General features: G+C 39.3%; 1 protein-coding gene across 1 annotated transcript; it reads left to right on the top strand.

Moving 5' to 3' along the window:
• Positions 1–1,066: 1,066 nt before the first annotated feature.
• LOC147447947 (glucose and ribitol dehydrogenase-like) lies at positions 1,067–7,178 on the top strand. The gene is made up of 6 exons (XM_086524459.1): positions 1,067–1,596; positions 2,264–2,491; positions 3,917–4,071; positions 4,335–4,504; positions 4,598–4,783; positions 6,862–7,178. The coding sequence occupies exons 1-6, from the start codon at positions 1,474–1,476 to the stop codon at positions 6,882–6,884; spliced, it is 885 nt and encodes a 294-aa protein (XP_086380585.1). The 5' UTR covers positions 1,067–1,473; the 3' UTR covers positions 6,885–7,178.
• Positions 7,179–18,158: the final 10,980 nt, after the last annotated feature.

Genomic DNA, 18,158 nt, shown 5'->3' with positions numbered 1-18,158 from the left:
CGAGGCCCGATCTACCAGCTGCAGTGGGAGCATTTGAAGCAGGGGTTGTCAGTCGTGCGATGGCTGACACTAGTGTGATGTATGGAGTTTTGCAGACCATACAAAGTAGTCTGCGGGATTTACATGTAGGCTCTAGCATGGGTACGCACGCTCGCCTACCACTAGAGCCGATACGATCGCATGTAGATCGACAGAGTGAGCTAGTGGGCATAGGTTGAGAGGGTCTCTCACCTAGTTTCTTGTACATACTAGTAGTTTAGCTAGTAGGTCTCACTTATCGGCGCATCGCCTTTAAGCGGGAGTTTGTTGGAGTAAAAGCGTTGCGCTTTTGTCCGATGCCGGACGTCCAGTGTCCGACCGCCCACCCATGTGTGTACATACCGTTATTCTTCATATAGAAAGAATAAGAAGCTCCTCGCTCTTACTTCCTGAGGTTGCTCCATCCACACCGTTTCGTGTTCTCCCCTTCCTCGCACACACTGCATCGCACCGCGCACGCACGCATCCGCGCACACGTGCACTCACATTAATGCCTACCAACGTTAAGCCAAACTAAAGCTTGCAAATTGATTAGCTCATTGCCTTGTCTGCATAAAGTAGCTTCTTCCACATCAAGAGAGAGAGCTGCTTTGAACCCGTGCAAGAGAGAGAGAGAGAGAGAGAGATAGAGAGAGAGAGAGAGAGAGAGGAGGGGGGAGGGTTTGATGGGTTATTGATGTCTCTCCCAAGTCCCTACGTCTTGTGATATCATCATATATACTAAACGACAGTGAGAGCCATCATTTTTTGGGTGACGGCTCATCGATCGCCACCTGTTTGCCCCCCTAGGATGGGTCACGCGCACTCGTGTTTCTTATAGCCGACACTTGAGAGAGAGTAGTAGGTTGTGGCGCACCAAAACCCAAAAAAGAAACTTTTGCAGCCTCAAATAATCCAAATAAGAAATGCCACGTGCTTGACCCAACCTTCCAGCAGGCAGGCCAAAAATTCGCACATTTCTTGTGAAGCTCTTGACAAGAAATTCTAGAATGTTACATTCTAGAAAATTACATGTGATGTAGAAAAGGGGGGCATGCAGGCACACCGCGTAGAATGCTCTACGTGCCTGCCGGATGATACCACCTCAACACGCCCTTCGCTTATTACTGTCTGCTGCCAATAAAGGCTATCGCCACGCACGGAGTTTTCTCCTATGCAGAAGTCAAGCTTTCTCGAGTCAGAGATGTTCAGGCTATGGGAGCTGCCAGTCCGAGGAGAAACAAAGCATGTCGCAAAGCCGATACTGCGATTGGCTACATTACTACAGTATTGATGAAGGGAGGGAGACGCACGCAGCATACCTCTGTCTAATGTGTGTGTAGATTGAAGGCCTCTCATCTATTTATCAGACAGGTACATCCATCTCTGTGCTGGATTGGCGGTGCTGCTTTTGGGCAAGGTACCTGCTATATTACCCGTATCCCTGTGAGAGGGATGGCTACTGGTGGAAAGAAGTTCCCCCCTCAGGAGCAAGAAGGGCAGCCTGGTCGTGAGCATGAGATGCAACCTCAGCCTGAGTTTGTTCGGCCCAACTACAAGCCAGCTGGCAAATTAGTGGTAAGTGGCATTGCTCACAGTAGCTTGTGTGCTCATGTGGCATGGCATTAGGTGCAGAAGTGGACTCTGTCGATAAACCTCCATTGTTTGGCATCTGTCTCTTTCAGCTGGCATAATGCATTTGTTGTGCGTGCGCATACATATGATGTCTCTCAAGCTTGCACATGCGCATGGGTTGAATGCTGGGTTCGATATACATGCACACATAGGATGTGCTGCATTGAAAATTCTATTTCGATGTACTAGGATGTCTACATGGGCTGAATGCTAGGTTTGATGTACATGTGCACATAGGATGTCTCCACATATGCTGCATTGAAAAATCCGATTGCGCTCGTGCTCACTTGTATGTATGCACTTGACCATGTGCACTTGACTGCTTGGTAGGATGCTTGTACATATGCTACTTTGACAATTTTATTGTATGTATTGCTAGCTAGCATGTAAAGATGCATACATGTATTATCTGCCGAACTAAATTAAACGCTAGCATTCTCCAAAATGATTATCTGGTAGATTAATTGGAATGTTTGGATTAGTCCAAATTCTCTGTTAATTTGATGTTTACTTCACATCTGAAGTTTAGCATACATTGCTAATTACAACCCTCTATAATTGTGCAATGCTGATTTTCTGTGCATTATCTAGGCGATGTGCATGTGTGTAGGGGAAAATAGCAGTTGTGACCGGTGGTGATTCTGGCATTGGACGTTCAGTTGCTTGCTACTTTGCACTTGAGGGTGCAACGGTTTCCATAACGTATGTGCCGGGAAAAGAAGAGAAGGATGCCATTGAGACTCTTGATATGCTGACGAACAAGTACAAGCATCCGCAAGCCAAGGGTGATCCCATCAAAATTGGGGTGGACCTCGGAGATGATGAAAACTGCAAGAAGGTGAAGTTAAGAAATTGGCTTAATCATCGCATTATATATAGCTGTTATTGATATTAAATGTCGAGAACGTTTCCCCTTAAGTTGTCTGAACCACTCGCCTTAAGTTGTCTGAACCACAAGTTTTTTGTTAAGCTTATGAAATGTGTGAATATTTTGAACTTCAAATATTTACAGGAATGGATGTTTGCATTTTAAAATTTTTCTCAAAATCAATCATTTTGCGGTGGTTTGACATGTGCATGAGTTGTTTGTCCTATGCATAAATTTGTCTCAAAAATCATTCATTTTGTGGAGGTTTGACATGTGCATAAGCTGTTTGTTATATGCATTTTGAGTAACTAAAGCTGTCTCAAAATCATTCATTTTGCGGAGGTTTGAAATGGGCATAAATTGTTTTGTCCTATCATTTTGAGTAACTAAATTTTTCTCAAAATCATTCATTTTGCGGACGCTGTTTGTCCTATGCATTTGAGTGAGGGATTCTAATCCATTATTTGTTGGACATTTCACGTGTTCAAAAGGTAGCCACCCTTGTGCACACAAAACCATGCCTACACTCGACTAGCTTCCCTCTACACTGCCATACCCCCAACATTCGCTCATTTTTGTAATGTCAATGAGGAGATTACTTGTTTGACTCAAGGATCTCTCTGCAGACTCTTATGGACTCTAGTACCGTAGTTGTGGGCTCTAGTAACGTAGTTGTGTGTGTCCTAGCGTCTTTCCAACTTGTGATCCTTGTAATCTTATCAATAATCTTATCAAGAAGATTACTTGTTTACTTGAGGATATGGTTTGAACTGTTCATCATCCGAACGGTGGCAACTTAAGGCTAGTAGTTATATATTCATGTGATGTAATGCTTAGCTAAAGGGGTTCGTCTCATAGTTACCGGGAGTGGAAAATCGGAACGCGAAATGAGGAAGGGAAAGGGGCAGATTTGCCATTCCCTCACAGAATTCAGACCTAAACATAGAATGGGGATTTAGAACAGGGAATGTAGGGAATGGCTGCAAATGGCCATTCCCCGTAACTATGGAACTTCTTCTAAAATCTAGCTAGCAAGTGAGCTATACAAATGACTCGCACTTGACCATAGTCTACGCATTAGGGTCAAGTAGTCTCGATGGTTCACCTTTCATAAGTCATCCATAAATTGCAGTCAAAAGGGTATAAAATGTGCCTTTACTTGCATGCTATGAGATATTATGAAAGGACCCCCTTTTTTAAAAGAAACTTTTTTGATGGGTTTTTCTTTTCAAATTGCAAAGAAAAAATGCAGCTCTTAAAAATTTGTGTGCAGATCTACTATATGTCTGTGTGCGTGTGCATGTGTGATAAACATCTCAAAGTTGTAATGCTTAGGGGAAATTGCGTTTATGAGGTTTTGGAGCTTGTAGGACTGAATTATCATGGTATACGCAGGTAGTCCAGCAAGTGATTGATACCTATGGTTGCATTGACATTCTCGTAAACAATGCAGCAGAGCAGCACATGGTTCCTGGCATTGAAAACATCAGTGTAGAACAAGTGGAGCGAGTGTTCAAAACGAACATCTTCTCCCACTTTTATCTCATTAAGTCAGCTCATCTTTCCTTCCTACTTTTCTTGAATTTGTGAAGTGCTCAATCAGGTAAATATGTATATGTATACACATGTATGCATATGCATATACGTATATATGCATACATGTGTATACATTACACATACATATGTCCGTGTGTGTTTTATTCAAATATTATACGTCTATGGAAATGTGCATATGTTATATGTCACTTTTGTTATATATGCAAACGTGGTCTCTCTGCTTCTGATGTGAAGTTATGGTTTGTTGGGTACGTAGGTATGCTGTGAAGCACATGAAAGAAGGTAGTTGCATCATCAATACCACATCAGTTAATGCATACAAGGGAAACGCGAGCCTGCTCGATTATACATCAACAAAGGGGGCAATTGTTGCTTTGACAAGAGGATTGGCTCTGCACCTTGTTGGGCGAGGGATACGAGTAAATGGTAGGAATATCAATGATGGCCATGTTCTGTTTCTATGATTTTCTGAAAGTACTGGAGAGCGCAAGTTAAATAGTCAGTGGGACCTGTGTGTAGGTGTCTCCCCTGGGCATATCTGGACACCTCTCATCCCTTCCTCATTTTCCGGGGAGAAGGTGGAGAGCTTTGGAGATGAAGTTCCTATGAAGAGGGCTGCACAGCCATCTGAGATTGGGCCTTCCTATGTCTTCCTGGCCTCCGAGGATGCTTCGTACTACACTGGCCAGTTTCTTCATCCTAACGGTATGTGGTTTGAGTTAAATACTTTGTGTGGTTTGCACTTGTTCCTGTCCATATGCATCTTCCATATTGTCAGGTAGGCCATTAATGTGCATGTTCCATGTTGTCAAGTAGGCCGTAGTGTGACCTGGCAAATTTGTAGAGAGAGAGAGAGAGAGAGAGAGAGAGAGAGAGAGAGAGCCCAAAATGCTGGCAAGCCACTGAATGAGATTACAGATACAAGGGGGCAGGGGTTAGGGTGGTCCCTATGTAGCACATAGATACCTCACAACCCAGAGAATAGTCTTGTCACAACATAAAATGGTAATAAACTGGCCAGGGGAGTAAATCTGGTCCTCGGCTGGACAAACCAGGGAACCTAGAAACGGGGGTCTTGCCTCATGCTAGCCTATCGGGTGGGCACATACATGGCTCTTACTTGTGGAGAAGGTACGGTAGCTCAATTAGGGCTTGGGCACAGCCACAAAACATCCCCCATTCCCTGAATTGCCCTTAGGAGGGAGATACCGGAGCAACCACAGTACAGAAGGTGAAACTCTTAATAACTTCGACCTTGTTCCATATCTTGCAAAATGGCGATCAGAACGGCATAGCCCTCGAAGAGAGAAATCCATCAGCCATAGAATAACCTTGGCAATTAATTTCCTGGTTATCGTTTTGTGTTTGAATTTATCTTATTCCAATGATATCTGTTTCACTTGGTAGCATCCCTACTTGCTACCAACCAATTGGGTCCTTTTTTCACATATGTGATCATTTGCAAAGAGGGAAGCTCAGAAAATCTTTCACTTCCCACATTCATATTATCGCCTCATTGCTGTGTGAGCATAGAAGAAGGTTTTAAAAGTGTTCTGCACTTAGGATGTGCATGCAACTGTAGTGAATTATGGGAAGAGATTATTGCAGTGGCAAAGTACATCTGAGGCACTTCAATGGCCGAACATTGCCGCATGATATGTCTTATGACATAGGCAGATGGTTACCTCATAATAGCCAATGGCTATGTTGAGCGTCCCAGCACAAGAGTTAGTTTAATGCAAGACCAACTAATCATACACACAGACCATTGGCTATTATGAGGGAACCATCGGGCGTTGATAGATTGCGAGCGCTAGTGCCTTCATGGCACTAGCGAACACCCTTCAAAATTTCAGAGAAAAGGGTTTTCACTCATGCCACGTGGCGTTGAGTGATTGAAATTCAACTGGATGGGTAACCATCTGCCTCAGTTGACATTGATTACCTCAGAATAGCCAATGGCTATGTTGAGCATCCCAGCATAATAGTTAGTTTAATGCAACGACCAACTAATCACACACACACAGACCAACTAATCATATGCATACAGACCAACGATGTGTACTCTGACTCGTGCTTGCCGTGATGCATGTTTCCCTTGGTCAGTATTTTCTCTCGTACATGTATGCCCTCAATTACACCCATGTTTTCACCCGAAGCTAGGGACATGACAGTGGGTCGGCCATTGATGATGGATTGAGAATGGAACCGAAGCCACAGCCGTGTGGGGCAAGCCACGCTATGTGGTTTGACACGGACCCTGACAAGGGTCATAGCGTGCCGTGGGGAACCCTGCTTTTGAGACTTCATGGTGCATGGTGCGTAGAGTGTAGATTGGGTGGGGGCTTCCTGTCTCATCGGTCCTTGGAGAGGATCAGCACTTTTACAATAGTTAGTCATATGCAAGATGAAGTAATCACACACACATAGACCAATGATGTGTACTCAATACGACTATTGCTTGCCATGACGCCAATGACGCCATGTATGCCCTCGCTTATTATTAGTCATATGCAAGACGAAGTAATCACACACAGACCAATGATGTGTACTCAATACGACTATTGCCTGCCATGACACCATGTTTCCCTTGGTCTATCTTTTGTCATACATGTATTGTAGTTTACATGGTTTACATGTTTCGCGCCTTATCCTAATAATCATGAAGTGCATGATATAGTGCTTGGAGGTTCGTGTCCTTAAAATTCGTGATTGTGTCCTCGTGCGAAGAGGAGTTTTGCCTTTGTTTGCAAGTTCTGCCATATCTGAAATTTATGATGCAGGTGGAGTGGTGGTGAATGCGTAGGACGCAGTGCACATGCTTTTGAACAACTTTTTGAGTGCTTTGTACCCAAGGGCCTTGTATATGCAATAGGGCAATGTGGTAAACAATAATGTAGCCTCCTTGTAATCTTGCCCTCTACTTGATAGCTAGCTAATGTGGGGGTATTGTACATATTTAGGAGGAATGGGGAAAAGAAGTTTCCACAAGTTTTTATTTCCTTTTGCATGAGTCACAACTAACTAATTTCCATTATCTATGTAACAAGATCAATGACTGAAAATGAACCAACTAAGCAAACACGAATATTTTATTAAATAAACATCTTCGAATGTGTGCTTGGGTCTTGCAATTGTCTCTCCCCCCCCTAAATCAATTTTTGTTTCTTAATGGGTCTTTACTTTATATTTCAATCCACAACTACATTCCGAGGTTGTCTATAAAAATCTTATAGTCTCGTTTCAAGACGGGGAAATGTCTTCAAATGAGATTTTGGCAAGTCTTGGTTGGTGCTACCTTCATTGTCTACATCTAAATGACACGTTGCACATCACACCATTATCATGACTTTTGGTGTGGGTCATGCAATGAGAGCATGGAGCAACATTTGCAATGTAGAAATTTAACAAACTCCACTATACGTCTTTCAAATACAAGAGCATTTTTACAAACATGATGTATACGAAGGCTATGGTTTTCACATTTTTACAAGCTAACAATTGATGGAGGGTGCATTAAGAGGCTTTTCCAGATTGTAAAATGTTGTGGGTGATTTATGTCAATGAACATGATTATCTACAAAGGCTATGATTTTCACATTGGAAATTTTTACAAGCTAGTAGTTGTGAAGGGTGCCTCTCATGCTCATACGACGGGCATGCTGTTGGGAACCTCTTTATGTTTGGAAATGCAGGGGATTGAGGGTTTTTCTAAATGGTGGTGACTATTTGTGGGCTTGTATAAATGAAGTGGACGTTTGTTAGATGTGGCAGTTAGACGGTGTTTTAGCTCGTGTTGGCATATCAAGTAATGCAATTTCCTCTGCTCTTAACACCTTTGGCGAACCATTTGAAGTGTGTTTTCATATCTTTCATGAAGTTTTTTGCATAGCTTTAATGCAGTATCCTACCATGGCTATGAAGGTGTGCATTCTCACTCGTCGGAGTGAGCTACACTTGGTTGTGATGTGCTACCCTAAGCCTGTACGTGTTAAGTGCTAAAGGATATGTTAAGAGCATAAGTTAGCAAGAATCAATCTGATTGGGAAGATTCTTCTCCTATTCTGGAGTTTGCTTGGAGTTTGCTTGCAATAGTGCCTAACATGTTACAATTATATTTAGTCTCTATAAGACCTATTTAGGAATTTTGAAAATTCATTCAAGTCTCATTTTTTATAGCGCTATTGAAAAACTTAGTATTTTTGTATACTTTGAGCTATCATCTACTGACGGTTACACTCTGTTTCATATACCCTTCAAATACACTTAAATACACTTATATGCATCGATTACAATGACATCAAAAACATGAGTGAAGCATGACATACAACATTCTTCATGAAAGTTCTTTGAATTAGTAGCTCAAATTTGAGACATTTAGGGTTAAAAGAATTGGTTATATCAATAGTCATGAAAAAAATTTACAATAATAAAAAAAAAAAATTAGAATTGAAGGGACCTCAAAATAGTGTGGTGTTTAGAAACACCAAGATAAAAAATAAAATCCAATTCACATATTTACATGGATGTGGATCCAAGTATTTTACAACAAATCCTTGGAAATAATACTATGTCAAGAGGGTCAATGACTATAAATATATCATTAATAATACTATGTCAAGAGGATTAATGACTATAAATACATCATTAAACGTTGCGTTTTCTCAAGTATTGCTTCAATACGTGGTACAAGGTTTCTCTTATCACAACTTGTTTCATTTACTAACATATTGTAAGTATATTCTCGTTTGTCCCTTGCATAGATCCAACCAAGTTTAATGGAATGCATACGCGAAGCTAAGAAAGCGTTGTAGCCAGGCAAGCCACTAATGTTTGCCTTGAGCGAACCCTGTAAGCATGCAATGATTGTTCTCTCCAAAAAACTTTCAAGCTCTTTTATCGATTGATTCTACATTTTTGAAAACATCTAGTAGGTTCCGAGCATATTCCACATTACATTGTAAAGGGCCTCGTAAAAAATTAAGGCATTATTTCCATCCAAACAATGAAAAATTCTCCATGCTACATTCAAGTCCTTTTGGTATACAAATCGATAGCTAATTAGAAGATCTGTCTTTTGGCATCTTGCCTGTTTTTCTATGACATTGAATTTCTGATGGTGTTGTGGAAAGCATAACTCCAAGATACGGCGAGTCCTTTGCAATCTATTACTACTCCAAATCCATACCTCAAACCATTGCATGCAAAAATCAAGAAAAGTGAATGCGCATTTGCGAATAAAATGCCAAACAGTTGTACTCTGTTAAATGAGATGCATATGTTTTTTTCAATTTGGGTATACATCACCATGTTGCTTTTCAACGGTCTTAAGTAAAACACCATTGAATTTAAGAATCAATACTCTTCTTTGTTTCTGTATAGTATATGAGGGTGGTGGAATCAGTTTCCTTCTAAGCCTATGAGTCCTCAATAACATATGTCACCTCAATAGTAAATGCTTTGTACATTTGAAATCAGAATTATATGCTTCAAAATTTTCTCTTAAAAAGAAAAGGCATGATGGTCAATGGAAGAGAAATCATTTTCAATTAACACACTATGCACCAACATTATTTATTTTATCTATATATAAACTTAGACCTTGAAAAGATAACAAAAGAAAATATTTTTCTTAATACACAGAAGAAATCTTGTACAAAGAGTTCCAACCACAAAGATAAAAGAGAGACTTCTTCTACAAGGTTGAATAACATCTAGTTGAAAAATAAAAACGTGTACATATTTGGTTCATGTTCAAATAATTGGACCCGACACATTGTTTTGGTCAAATTCTTCTCAACACATTTTCACCACTCTAGATGTATGTGAACATTCCATGTGATTAAGTCAACGCGCACGCCAAGCCCTTTCTGTTTGTTTTCTTCCATTGCAATAGAAAATATGCTAGATTAGATTACAATTTGATTTTAATTTTTATATTTTTTGATAAACCTAAAGTGAGTCCTACCCATCAGCTTAAGTAGGTCTTTTGTAGCTTTGATATGTATGTTTTTGCTACAACTCTGCTAATGAAATGACCACGACCATATCCCAAGTTAGTAGCATAAGCAATAGCATAATGATCACTCAAATTTTTTATTTTGTGAGACAATTCTATTAAATTCAGTTGGTTTGAAGATAATAGTGGCACACCAAACTTGGAGGCCAACATAGCTGGATCTTTGCTTAAGGAGTTTACTACTTTCTTGCCTACTTTATTGAACATAACTTAACTTGTTATTGCATAATGGTAGCTGTGAAGATGCACAAGATAAGCTTTTCACTTCGACTGAATTGTTGTCAAGTTCTTTCCTTAGAACTTGGACACTAAACAAGCCTCATTCTTCCAATATGTCTTGAAACTTTGCAAATAGGTCATGAACCTTTGTGATTGGAGATTTTCCTATTCGATCGAGTGAAGTAACAGATCGAATGTCATCTGTATTATTTACATTTAAAAGGTATGGTAGAAGCTTATTGCAAAGAAGATAGTCAGGCCTCCCTTGAAAACTTTTAGGATATAAGCAGTTATCTTTTGGGTTAATACATCCCTTGAAAGGGCTATCATCAATGAGTAATGTATTCTTTGTACTGCATAAATTCATGCCCTGATACCAAACCCTCAACAAAGGCTTAAACATAACCTCAACATTAGGCTTGTTCTGTCTATACACTTTTGGAAGATTATGGATCTTGTCCCTATACCATAAAGAAATGATATTTTTTACGTGCATGCTTTTCAAGAGTGTTCACATAAGTGGAAACATTATTTTGTAGCATGGTGGACCAAATACCAACATGAAAGTACTGACATACCTCATCCAAAAATTCAAAATAACCCGGGCGAACAACAATTGTGGTGTGACCAAGGTCAATTTGTACATGGATGCCTCTTGTCTTCTTTGTCGAGTAAAACTCCATTAAGATCAAGAATGAGTGCATGTTTCTTCATGCTGATGGCACGAGCAATATTTTCTGCATACGATACAAAAGAATGATAACAATTTAAGGTTTTGCACTTATAAATCTCAGAACAAGGAACCATATATTTGCAGCACACAATTGAAAATTGCACACATTTATTTATGTCTCATACTCCTTCCATACTCATCTATAATGATGTCTCCTAAAAGTGATTGTATTTCTCTATTGATGTGGGAAGATTAAGACTAGTTTATCTCCATCTCTCTCAAAAGAATATAAGCTTCCAAGTGGCCTACGTTTTCGTGCAACATGACGTAACTCCTCAACATTGATGTCTACTTGTGGCACACTGGATCCTTGATTTTGAATGTCAATTTCACCCGCAAGGACAACATAATAGAATTTTATATTATCTTCCAAAAAGGGCCATATCTATACTAATCACATTGGAAAAATAAGTACCTTTGTTTTTCTCACCACCTTCAATCCCTTGCTCCCTTTTTTGAATGCTTTGGACTTTGTTTGTATTTTGTGTAGCTTTTCCTGTCCCTTTGTTGATTTTTTCGCATACGTCCTTTGTTGCAAGAGTAGCTTGGAGCTCTTCATTGGCTTCATCCTTCTTCTCACTACCCTCTGCATCCTCATCTCTTTGAGGCATGTTGTTAGTGTCATGTGAAGGTTTTGGAGAATTTTGCACAACAAAATCACTTTGATCACCGTCTCCTCTTAACTATTCCTAATGTTGCTTTCATGAATATGGGTCTCTCAAACCCGGCAGGTAGCATGTTCTTGCTCCCTTTAGTCATGTCATTTGAAAGTTTTTGAGAGGTTTGTTCTACAAGATCACTTTTGTGCTCTACAAGATCACCTTTATGAAATTGGGTCTCTCCAACAATGGTGAGTAGCACATGCTGCCTGAGATATGTTATCTTTGTTTTCTATTTTGTTGTCTTCATCTGAAAGATGAAAAAAGCCATTGTTACCTATTTAGAAAATAGTCTAGTGGATTTTCAATAACCATACAATCCATTTCATTTCCATCTAACCGAGACGTTTTATGCTAGAAAGGCTCCATTGAACACATTAACACAAAAATGCGCACATAGCATGATACCTAAAGAACATTTGAAAGTGAGGCTCAATCTTAAGCTCCAGCCTAAGGCTTAAGTCTCAAAGTTTAGGTTTTTGTTTTAAGCCTAAAACTTAAGTCTTAAAGTTTAAGCTTATGTTTCAAGTTTAAAATGTAAGCCCTAAGCCCCTTTTAGTCTTTATCATTCACTATGTGAAAACCTTTTATATTATGTGGGTTCAAGACCTATTTATAAAACCCCTTATCTATGAATTTTTCAAGGTATGATCCATTTTTCTTCATAATTTATAAGTATTTTGTTATTTGTTTCATTATATTTCTACAATGCTCATGAGGTTGGACTCACATGGTAGTGCTACACTAACATACGGAGGCAAGGTTCGAATTTAAGTTCCATCCTACAAAATAAATTTCAATTTCTTGTTAAAGATTACGACTCTTTCTTAACATATGTAATTGCTATAATAGGATATGACATTTGGAGCTTCACTTGGAACTACTGATGTAGGATTCTATGACAAAGAATTTTGTTGTTGAAGCTCATACACACGATAATGTGATGCTCACCTAGCATGCTACCTATTTCACATTTGGAGGTGAGACTCAAATTTAAGTTTATGACTAAGGCTTAAGTCTTAACCTTAGGCTTATGTTTCAGGTGTAAGGCTTAAGTCTCAAGCCCTTTCTAGTCTTAACCTTAGGCTTATGTTTCAAGTGCAAGGATTAAATCTCAAGCCCTTTCTAGTCTCAATGCATTCACTATGTATAAAGTTATTATATTGTGCACGCCCAGGGCCTATTTAAAAAACCTCTTAACTATGAATTTTTCAAGGTATGATCCCTTTTACTAATCCGTAAGTATTGTTATTTGGAAGATTCTATTGCTACAATGCTCTTGAGATTTGCCTAACATGGTAGTGCTCAGGAGCTTGGCCTCACATGGTAGTGATACACTAACATGTGGAGGCAAGGCTCAAACTTAAATTTGAGCCTACAAACTAAATTTCAATGCCTTGTTAGGTACAAAGACATTATGAGTTTCATGTAACATATGCAAGTGCTACACTAGGATATGAAATTTTAAGTTTCACTTAGAACAACTCAGCTAGGACTTTTGTGATCGAAGTTCATACACTAGTGCTTCACTAGCTCTCCTTGTTAGGCTTGAACTTAAGTTTGAGCCTCATTAGTTTTGGTAATGCTATTGTTGTCTCACCAAAACCAAAATTTCTTACTCTTAATACACATCTGTATATGAGCTATGATATGTGAATTGACACTTTAAATAAAAAACATGTGCTTTTTGTGATGGCTCAAAATCAAGTTTGATCCCCCCATGATTTTTTAATGTTAGATGTGTATAGATATCACTTAATAACAATGAGCTATGATATGTGAATTGACACTTTAAATAAAAAACATGTGCTTTTTGTGATGGCTCAAAATCAAGTTTGATCCCCCCATGATTTTTTAATGTTAGATGTGTATAGATATCACTTAATAACAATGATCTAAAGTATCACAATTGATCAATTCAATACACTATATTTCTGCCCTTTTACACTTTAGGAGTCTGTTGGTACATGATAATGGCATGCATCATTAAACCTAGTATCAAAATACTCTAAGAAGCATTCACACCTTTTTCATCAACTACAATGTCTTGAAGGGCTCTATCATCCTCTTGTGCATCCTCATTGCTTGCATCATCATCCTCATTATCTTTCAGCATTTTCTTTTGCACACTCAACATCCACAACTGGACTCATTTCTCCAACATTGTCTCCACCCCCTTCATGGTCAAAATTTGTAGATTCTTGAACTTCCCTATCATCCGTGTTGTTTACGTTATCATTGTCTTCATTTCCATAAACATCCTCTCCACTGCTTTGTTGCTCATCGATGTCAAGATTGTTAAGGTCTTCTTTTTCTGTATCATCCAGCTCCATTGTTTGTCTTGCAAGTGATGCTTGACTTGCACCACACCACTCCTGCAAGGACAGATCACTCTCCAAAAGAGTAGATCATTGAAATTTTAACTCCATTGCTTCAAAATCATCTTTACATAGAGCAATTACTCTTCTCTTCTTCGACAAGCTTTGCTCCAACGCAACTCCACCGCAAAATTTCTAAAACATAGCTTTGCTCAGGACAAAACCCTGTGATAAGGCCATCAATGAAGTTTCTATCAATAAACTCATGATCCTTGCCACAAGATCTTGAGAAAAAGACTCCTTTTGTATGAGCGTTGCCAATAGCCTCAAACCTATCAACCTTGCTAACAAAAAGAGAAACCATTGCAGTGTCCACAGTTCCATCTATCCATGAGTCATCTCTTGTTGCTTGGATATTTCCATATTCAATATGGACCTTAGTGATTGGCTAGAAACCCCTTCAACAAGCATTTCGATAATGATGAAATCAATGAAACACACTAGCACATATTCGTATTGTGAATTCAATGTGTTTATATTGAGTGCCAAATTTGCAAAAAAATCTATAGAGAGCTGTTCTTTAGTACCATGAAGATCCAAGACGACCAATTGAAATGGTATATGCTTTGTATTGCAAAAGTCTTTGATCTTCCCCATATCAAAGCCCCCCCGCTTGATTCTCCAACAAATATACTCATCTTGAGATATTATGCCCATATTAGCTCTATAGAGATGATTGAGGAGAGTTACTACACGGTTTGAAGTGAGGGTGGAGTCTTCTTTGCTCTGTTAAAGGAGTCTTGACATAGTACTGGCTATAGCTCGTCATTTGATTGTACTCATGCTCTCCTAGCTTGTACTTCTCACAAACTTGCTCCCAAGATAAATTTTCCCTTGTCAAATCAAAGAAGAATGATATTATTGGGTCTTTCAACACTTGATCTTTTTTTGACTTCCAAGCCATCTCATCCATGTCCATTCTATGAGGGGTATGCTTGCCCTTCTTTAGAAAGATGGTTTTGTCCACGATTGCATTTTGCAGTTCAAGAACTTCTCTACTCTCGAGCCCTAAAATGCACCTTAACATCATAGGTGCTAGTGTTGCTGTGCCAGGTGCTTGTCGAATCTGACCACCCTTCATACTTAGAAATTTAGGATTTTTGTTGGAACCTTCGTCGATCGTTTCTCCCTTTGTATTTGGTAGCAAGCCTCGAGCATATTGTCTCATGATCTTGACCCAATTCTTCCATATCTGCTCATAACATAGAAGCAATTGCAAGTCGGTCTTGACAAATCCCTTTTGAAGTGTGTGCTATGTGGTCTCAACAAAGATCTACAAAATTGAAAATTCCAACATCAATATTGAAAAGGCTCTAACTTGTGGGGTTGCGACATTACTTAATAAGTTCAAGCCTGGCTAGATTGAATTGTTTCTTGATATGCTGACATCTATGCAAAGTCCAAAATACATGGGTATATGTAAGTGGGAATCACACTTAAGTTCGAGCCTTGCTTGTTAGTGCTACAACCTCATATGCAAGTAACACTAAATTTGAAGTTAAAACCTCACTTTAAGTTCTAAATGACCACATGAAGGTCCTGCTTGAGCCTATTATAGACTCTAGTTTACAAATAAATATTGATAAAAGACTCACATTCATGTTTTCAAGGAATCAAACAAGTACCTTCCAAGACTCAAAGTCCTTCTTGGTTTGGTGGCTTAGAAGGACAACCATTTGTATGCCATTGTGCTCGTGCTTGCATAAGTTGGTCAAGAAATGGATCCTTTTGCATTGACATTGCAATAGATAGATTCACATCTTTGGAGATTTCGCGAGAGATCTTCAGTGGGCAATTGAGATTAATTTTTGATCGTCTATATTTGAATTGTTGACGCAATTGAGGGGTAACCTTTGCAACTTTTGCACCTTGCAAACGTTTTGCAACACTAATGGCGTGCTGTCCAAAGATGATCCAATAATCAACATTGTGAACATCCTCTTTGGCAAGTTTGTCAAGAGGACTTTTTTTGGAAGGATCACAAGGCATCAAAATTGCCAATATCTCCTTTTGCTTTAGTTCTTGAATGAAGTCTAAAGTCAAAATCCTGACCCACTCTAGATTCAATCTTCATTACATATAGTTTGATGGACCAGGAAAACACCTTGTCACGTCAATACTAAAGACTTTATTAATCCCAAAATGATAGAATCCCTTCTTGATTTCTAAGGAGGTCAGTGCCTTTTGATCTTCGGATGGAGTTTCCATTTCCATCAACTGCTCTTCAAAAACCTCTTTTTCTTCTGCACTCTTTTTCATCTTCCTCTTTGCTAGTTTTTGTCGATCTTCCTCAAGAGTAGAAGCATCCTTTGCCTTTGTTTTTCTTCTGAGTCCTTGTGAATCTTGCTCTTGTGAACCTTCTTGCTCCTCTAAATTAATGGTGGGAGTGATCTTCTCTGCATATGTTGAAGCGCTTGCACGGGCACCTCTTGATGCTGCAAGTGCACTCCTAATTATGGATTTCCCTGTCTTCTCCACAAATTTCTTAGATAGTGTCCCTATTGGTTTCTTTGTAGGTACAATCTTCTTTGGTAAGCTCAAGACTCGCTTTGCATGTTTTACTGCCTTCACTAGGTCTTCCACACAATCCACACCTGAGTCTTCTTGATTAGTGAAGCTGGGGATCTTCAATCCTAATTTACAATAGAATTTTCTTTTTCTAGTTTGCTACCATTCATATCTGCTACATGAAAAGTGCCCAATGACACACAAAACTTGTTTGCCCTTGTGGCCTCTCCAATCGGTAGCACATTACATGCAAAGCATGGCATTGCTGTTGCATCCACATCATCTTTGACACCCACAACAATCCCCATGTCTCCATATTTCATATCACCTTTTGACAAATATATATCCTTTCTACTTTGCATCTATATCGTAGGTATCAACAAACCACTTCACTCCTTCTTCTTTTGTTAATTCAAAGGTCTTGTCAACCTTTATTCTTGGAGTAGTAGTTTTGGCATGAGTGGACATTCCAAGAACATCGAGTGTGAAGACTTGTGCACCCTGCTCTGATATACTTGGTACATTGGAAGCCTCCATTCCTGAAAAAAAAAAAAAAGAACCTAAGCAAGGAGCACATGTTTAAGTTAAATTGTACATTTTAAAAAATACAATAGCATGTGTAGGCGAGGCTCGAACTTAAGTTTGAGCCAAAAGATGTTGTTTTGTGTCCTTGCTAGCCACAAGGATGTCATGAGAGTAGTCTTGCAACTTAGTGCTACATTAAATTTGAGCCTAAAAGTGAAGCTCTATGATTTTTCTAGCTAGAAGGATGTCATGAGGCTAGTCATGCACCCTAGTGCTACATTAGCATATGGACAGGAAGCTCAAACTTAAGTTTGAGCCTAAAAGTGATTTTTTATTACCTTATGCACTTGAGGCTCGAACTTAAGCTCAAGCCTAAAGGTGTTGTTCTATGCCCTTGATAGCCACAAATATGTCATCATGCTAGCCTTGCATGCTAATGCTACACTCGAATATGCAAGTGGGGATTAAACTTAAGTTTGAGCCTCTTTTCATTGGTAACCAGAAGGATGTCATGAGGCTAGACTTAAGTTCAATCCTAAGTGTTTTTCTTTTCTTGCATGAATCCTAAAAGGACTTCGTGAATCTAGATTTTCATGATAGTGCTATACTGACATATCTAGGTGAGGCTCGAACTTAAGCTTGAGCCTCTTGCCTCTAGTAGCCACAAGCATGTCATGGAGTCTAGCCTTACACCCTAGTGCTACAATAGCATATGCAAATAAGGCTAGCCACAAGGATATCATTAGGCAAGCCTTGCATCCTAGTGCTAAAGAATATGCAGTTGAGGCTTGAAGTTAAGATCAAGCCTAAAGGTGTTCTTCTATGCCCTTAGCAACAAGCCCTACATGCTGGTGCTACTCTAGTAGATGCAAGTGAGGATTGAACTTAAGTTTGAGCCTCTTGGCATTGGTAGCCACATAGACATCATGAGCCTAACCCAAGTTACATCCTCGTGCTGAAATAACATATGCAATTTAGGCTCAAACTTAAGTTCAAGACAGGCTTGCTATATTAGCATATGTAGGTGAGGTTTGAACTT

This window comes from Adiantum capillus-veneris, chromosome 11, assembly GCF_014529385.1.
Source record: "Adiantum capillus-veneris isolate H3 chromosome 11, ASM1452938v2, whole genome shotgun sequence".
Classification (NCBI taxonomy): domain Eukaryota; kingdom Viridiplantae; phylum Streptophyta; class Polypodiopsida; order Polypodiales; family Pteridaceae; genus Adiantum; species Adiantum capillus-veneris.
Note: the sequence above shows the minus strand (reverse complement) of the source record. Positions and strands in the feature narration are given on the sequence as shown.

Excerpts from the sequence above, each read along its gene's own strand:
- LOC147447947 (XM_086524459.1), top strand. The coding sequence starts at position 1,474 with ATGGCTACTGGTGGAAAGAAGTTCCCCCCTCAGGAGCAAGAAGGGCAG. Across the intron at positions 1,597-2,263 it reads AGCCAGCTGGCAAATTAGTG|GGGAAAATAGCAGTTGTGAC; the intron begins GTAAGTGGCATT and ends GCATGTGTGTAG. Across the intron at positions 4,072-4,334 it reads TCCCACTTTTATCTCATTAA|GTATGCTGTGAAGCACATGA; the intron begins GTCAGCTCATCT and ends TTGGGTACGTAG.